This window comes from Ailuropoda melanoleuca, chromosome 12 (assembly GCF_002007445.2).
Source record: "Ailuropoda melanoleuca isolate Jingjing chromosome 12, ASM200744v2, whole genome shotgun sequence".
NCBI classification, from domain to species: Eukaryota; Metazoa; Chordata; class Mammalia; order Carnivora; family Ursidae; genus Ailuropoda; species Ailuropoda melanoleuca.
Genome location: NC_048229.1, coordinates 76,968,869 through 76,974,069, shown reverse-complemented (window position 1 = coordinate 76,974,069; position 5,201 = coordinate 76,968,869). Strand labels below are relative to the sequence as shown.

The 5,201-nt window shown below is 43.6% G+C and overlaps 1 protein-coding gene across 1 annotated transcript in view; it reads right to left on the bottom strand.

Moving 5' to 3' along the window:
* Window positions 1-840: 840 nt before the first annotated feature.
* Window positions 841-5,201, bottom strand: part of CDH13 (cadherin 13) — a 1,033,545-nt gene continuing 1,029,184 nt past the window's right edge. Inside the window, exon 14 of the mRNA XM_034672816.1 lies at window positions 841-2,382. Within this exon, the coding sequence (XP_034528707.1) occupies window positions 2,375-2,382 (8 nt within the window). The 3' untranslated portion in view covers window positions 841-2,374. The remainder of the gene's footprint in view (window positions 2,383-5,201) is intronic.

Sequence of the window (5,201 nt, the reverse complement as noted above, 5' to 3'; positions counted from 1 at the left end):
AAGAATTGGTCACTTTTTTTTTTTTCCTGAAAGGATTAGAAAGAACTACACGATAGCCATATCTCTGGCCTGATGAGCACTGTGGGGACAAGGAGCATACTTAAGTAGGGGAAAATTAAGGCTTATGCTACGTACTAATGAAGTCTGCACTTTATTCCTATTTTTCTGTGTTCTAAGCTAAGCTAGTGGCCTGATTTGCCAAGTGCAGGAGGGCCTACCGGCTTGAGGGACGAGGAGTCTTGCACTTGTTTCCTTGTGTGAATTGCCTACCGGACACCTGGATTTCTCCCTGGGGATAGCCCAGTTTCACGAAGGAGGGTGAGCTGTCCGATTGCTAGCTAGTCTGTGGGCTGCTGAACACCTATAAAGCCAGAAGAGGAAATCTAATAGAGCATGGGTGTGCAGGCTGGGACCCCCTGCCCCAGGGCCTGCTCCATGCACGGGTGGAGCACCACTCTGTCGTGTTCAGAGCGCTGCGTCTCCTGACTGAGCGACCGGACTTGTTCAAGAGAGATATACCCATGTTCTGGGACTGCAGACAGACGGTTGTGACTGTGTGCCGTGCGGTCATCAACCTGCGGATGATCTTCCGCCTCTGTGAGTATAGCCATCACCTTCGCAGCCCATTGCAAAAGGCTCAAATTGTTCACTATGATGGACAAGATGGGTGCACGGCCCCAGCTGTGAGTGGGTGCTTCTGGCTTTATAGACTCACTCAACAGGAGATGTGCAGGGGACCCCAGATGACCAGTCCAAACTGTGAACTTGCACTAAGGCAAGATCTCGCATCGGCAACATGAGACACAACATAGAAATCAGAGAAGAGCTACTGTCCAGCCGTTTTAACCACCAATACCCATTTATTTTAATGGAAAAAAAAATCTGCATTCTATATGCTCCAAAAAGACTTCCTATTGAAACAAATACAATATATGGAACTCTGTCTGCATAATTTCACTACAATAAAGACAACATATGACTCCTACTTCCTACAGAAGGCGAACTGAAAGCACAGGTGCAAAACAGAGATTGCATAAGAAAGCGTGGGTGTACGTGTGTGCGCACACGCGCGTGTGGTTAAAACCTTTAGTAAGCAACTGCATTGAAATATGCTAAGACACTTACCTTACTCTAGTTCGTGGCCAGCTCTAACAAAAAGCCACAGGCTGTCACTAGTTTCATCTGATAGAAAAATTTGGTGTGAGCTTGGATGGTTCTTTACAGTTTATCAACAAGAAGATAATCTTAGTACAAGCACTACCTTTCCTCTTTGACATGCTCACAGAATAAAAATCAATTACTTTTCATACATAATGAACATCTTTTATTTCCAGGTTTGCAAACAACGGTAGTCGATTCACACAAAAGGGTACTTTTAAAACTACCTGTATTTACTCTATTTTATGCCTGCATATATGAAACAAACGTGTATGTGCATAAAGGGATGTCTATACATGTGGGCATATATGTGTATGCACATGGTGCCTGTCGACCTCCTCCTGGGCAGTTAGGGGCTCTGTGACGACGTTTGCAACTGTACAGATACCTAGGAGAGAGACATTCTCTGCCATGATCCACACCCTCATAAGAACCAGTGGGACCGGATTAAGGACACCTACAAATGCAGAGAGATGCCCCTGAAAGAATATTTCAGCCCTTTTCTCGGCATTTGATGGTAAAATTTGCTGCTCTGCTCTTCACCACTTTTGCTCGGATCATGGAATGGGGTGGCAGTGAGAATTGGTGGCGATCCTTTACTAAACAGAAAGGATTTGGGTCTCTGCTCTCCCTTTCTGTGGACCTGCCTGGCAGGTGGTAGCGGCACGCAGACCACCCAGGACGGTGGACAAGTGTCAGCTCTGTGGTCTGTACTAGTGCCTCACTTGATGCTGAGGCCCTGGAGGGGACAGGTGCATAGCTTCTATCCTTTCTTTGTGTAACCTCTCAAGGAAGAATGACATATCAAAACTAGGCTCCTTCTGTAGCGTTTCTCTCTATAAATACTGTGTATATACACATACAGATACTCACACATATACAAATACGAACCCACAGACAAAGCTGCATGGGTGGAGCACTGACTAGTGACATGGCAACACATCAGAAAAAGTAGTCATTGTTCCTGCTCCCAGAAGGTCAAGTTATATGCCGTGATCTTTAAACATTCAGGGAAATTGAGGAGATTCCATTAATTAAAGGAGAAATGGTGAAGTACAGACCCAGTGAAATCGCAAAGAAAACAAAAATCTGGAACAATTGAGGCCTAGGTGTGAAGTTTGAGAGCTGTAAACTGCAATCTTCAGATTTGGATTTTTTTTTTCTTTTTCCTGTTGCTATGGAAACTTGGTAGTCAAGCTTCAAATGTCAGGAGTTCTCACAGACCTAAATGGAAAAGATTCAGATTTAAGTCAAGGAATAGCACAACTTGATTCAAAGCATTTTAGCTGAGCACTAGATAAATGGCTGACATGCTGTAATAAACACATTTATAAACATGGCACTACCTGGGGGAACTTTTTTTCCTCCTTTGGCATAACATTCGAAGAGAGCATGAATAGTTCTGCTGGTTTATGTCTTAAACAGCTTGATTGGTCTGAAAACGCTCATGCCAAACACCTCATCTCAGACCACAGGGCAGACTGCCTCTGTGACCCTGAGCCCTGTCCCTTGCGCAGTAGCCCAGAATGAGACCATTTTAGGGACAAGGTGACTTGGTAGCTGAGAGACTGATTATCATCCCAGATATTATTTTTTGGTCAAAGGAAAGAGCAAGAGAGCTACTGGTGGTTCTTCAGACATGGCGTATGAGTTTCCTCTGGCTGCTGTAACAAATGGCCACAGGCTTAGTGGCTTGAAATAACAAAATGTATTCTGTTACAGATCTGGAGGTCTGAAGTCCAAAAATGAGTCCTATGTGGGCTAGAATCAAGATGTTGGCAGAGCTGTGTTCCTTCTGAGGGCTACACAGGGGAAGCCACTTCCGTGCCTTTTCCAGAAGCCACCTGTATCTGGCTCATGACCCCTTCCTCCACTTTCACGGCCTGGACCATCCCATCAAGATTGTTGAGGTCACCAAAACTGTGTTTATTCTCTAAGATGTACACCAGCCCAGGGTCTCCCCTCTGCTGGATAATAGAATGAGTGGGAATAGCTCGGTTCTCCGCTATTTTTGCTTAATTATTATTATATCTTGGGTTTATACAAGGAAATAGTACCATTAAAATTCATGTTATAATCAAGGAAATAAACATGTGTAAAGGTCAACCTACCATGTAAGTGTAGTTCATTCTGGAATGAACTGATAGCTAGAATATAATGGATTAGCTCTGTAAAGCTCGGGCCTTTTCATTCAAAAGGGGCGGATCAGTGTGACAAACTCACCCACCTACTCTGTACTCCCTGGCTTTTACAGGTTAATCCTGTCACTTATCTGCTTGGAAAATTTAAAGCAGTTTCTCTAAAATCAGATAAAAAGTTTTCATAATGTGACTCAAGTGTAAGCAACATGATACCAGGAAGGTTAAGGCTAAAGGTGATTGCTTTGCAGTTAGGAGTCTTCGGAACACATTTAATTTCTTTTTTCCAGCTGACATTTTCACTGTCCTCACCTTCATTATCTTAAACTCTGATTATTTGGGCTGTAGGGCCGGTATCTTGCACATTCACCCATATTTGAGGAACGACTTGAAAGGAATATATTAAATGGCATCGTGAATTTTATTTAAAAATATTTTCCATCTGTTTTGTTTCTTAAATTCCACATATGAGTGAAGTCATGCAATATTTCTCTTTCTCTGACTCATTTGGCTTAGTGCCATCCTCTAGTTCCTTACTCTCTAGTTCCATCCATGTCATTGCAAATGGCAGGATCTCATTCTTTTTGATGGCTGAGTAATATTCCATTGCCTATATATACCACATCTTCTTTATCCATTTATCTGTCAATGGACATTTGGGCTCTTTCCACAGGTTTCCTATTGTGGACATTACTGCTATAAACATTGGGGTGCAGGTGCCCCTTCGGATCACTACGTTTGTATTGTTTGGGTAAATATCTAATAGTGCAATTGCTGGGTTGTAGGGTTGCTCTACTTGTAACTTTTTGAGGAACCTCCATACTGTTTTCCAGAGTGGCTGCACCAGTTTGCATTCCCACCAGCAGTGTAAGAGGGTCCCTTTCTCCACATCCTCGCCAACACCTGTTGTTTCCTGAGTTGTTAATTTTGGCCATTCTAAGAGGTGTGAGGTGGCATCTCATCGTGGTTTTGATTTGTGTTCCCTGATGCTGAGTGATGCGGAGCGTCTTGTCATGTGTCTGTTGGCCATCTGGATGTCTTCTTTGGAGAAATGTCTGTTCATGTCTTCTGCCCATTTCTGGACTGGATTTTTTGTTTTTTGGGTGTTGAGTTGGAGAAGTTCTTTATAGATTTTGAATACTAGCCCTTTATCTGATAAGACATTGGCAAATATCTTCTCCCATTCCATAGGTTGCCTTTTAGTTTTGTTGACTGTTTACTTGCTGTACAAAAGCTTCTTATCTTCATGAAGTCCCAATAGTTCAGTTTTGCTTTAGTTTCTCTTGCCTTCGGAGATGTGTCTAAAACCTTAAAGAATTTCTGCAAATGTGCATTGACAGGAATGTAACCTCTGCCCATCTGTAATTATACCAGCATTCCTAAATATGTCACCCAAAAAGTGCTTTGGGGAAGTGCCGAATAGTGAATCTTCAGCTTAGCTCTCTCCTCTTCCAGCACTGATCTATACCCTCAAGGCTACTCGGCCACAGTTCTCTTTGAGTCATGACAATCTCTGAAGGGCTGCTCATAATTCGGGCTTTGGTTTCATGACTACACGACCCCAACCTTGAAAGCCCAAATCCTCCCCAGGAGGTGGCCATCTTATATCAAGACCCACACATCTCCGCTCATCTCTTCTCTGACCCCCAGCCCAATGTTCCTGACCAGGACATGGTTTTCTAATAGAAGCAGGTATCGAGGAGAGCAGACACTTGGCAGAACCTGCCAAGCTCCTCTCCCTGGTTCCCCAAGCACACCTCAGGGTGTACATCACTGCCATGGAACTGGCATCCTTCCTAAATTCCTACAGCTGATGTTGAAACATTTCCTCTCAAAAGCATGGGCAATGCCCCACAAGGACATGTACAAGGATGTTCATGGCAGCATCGTTCATACAATCCCCAA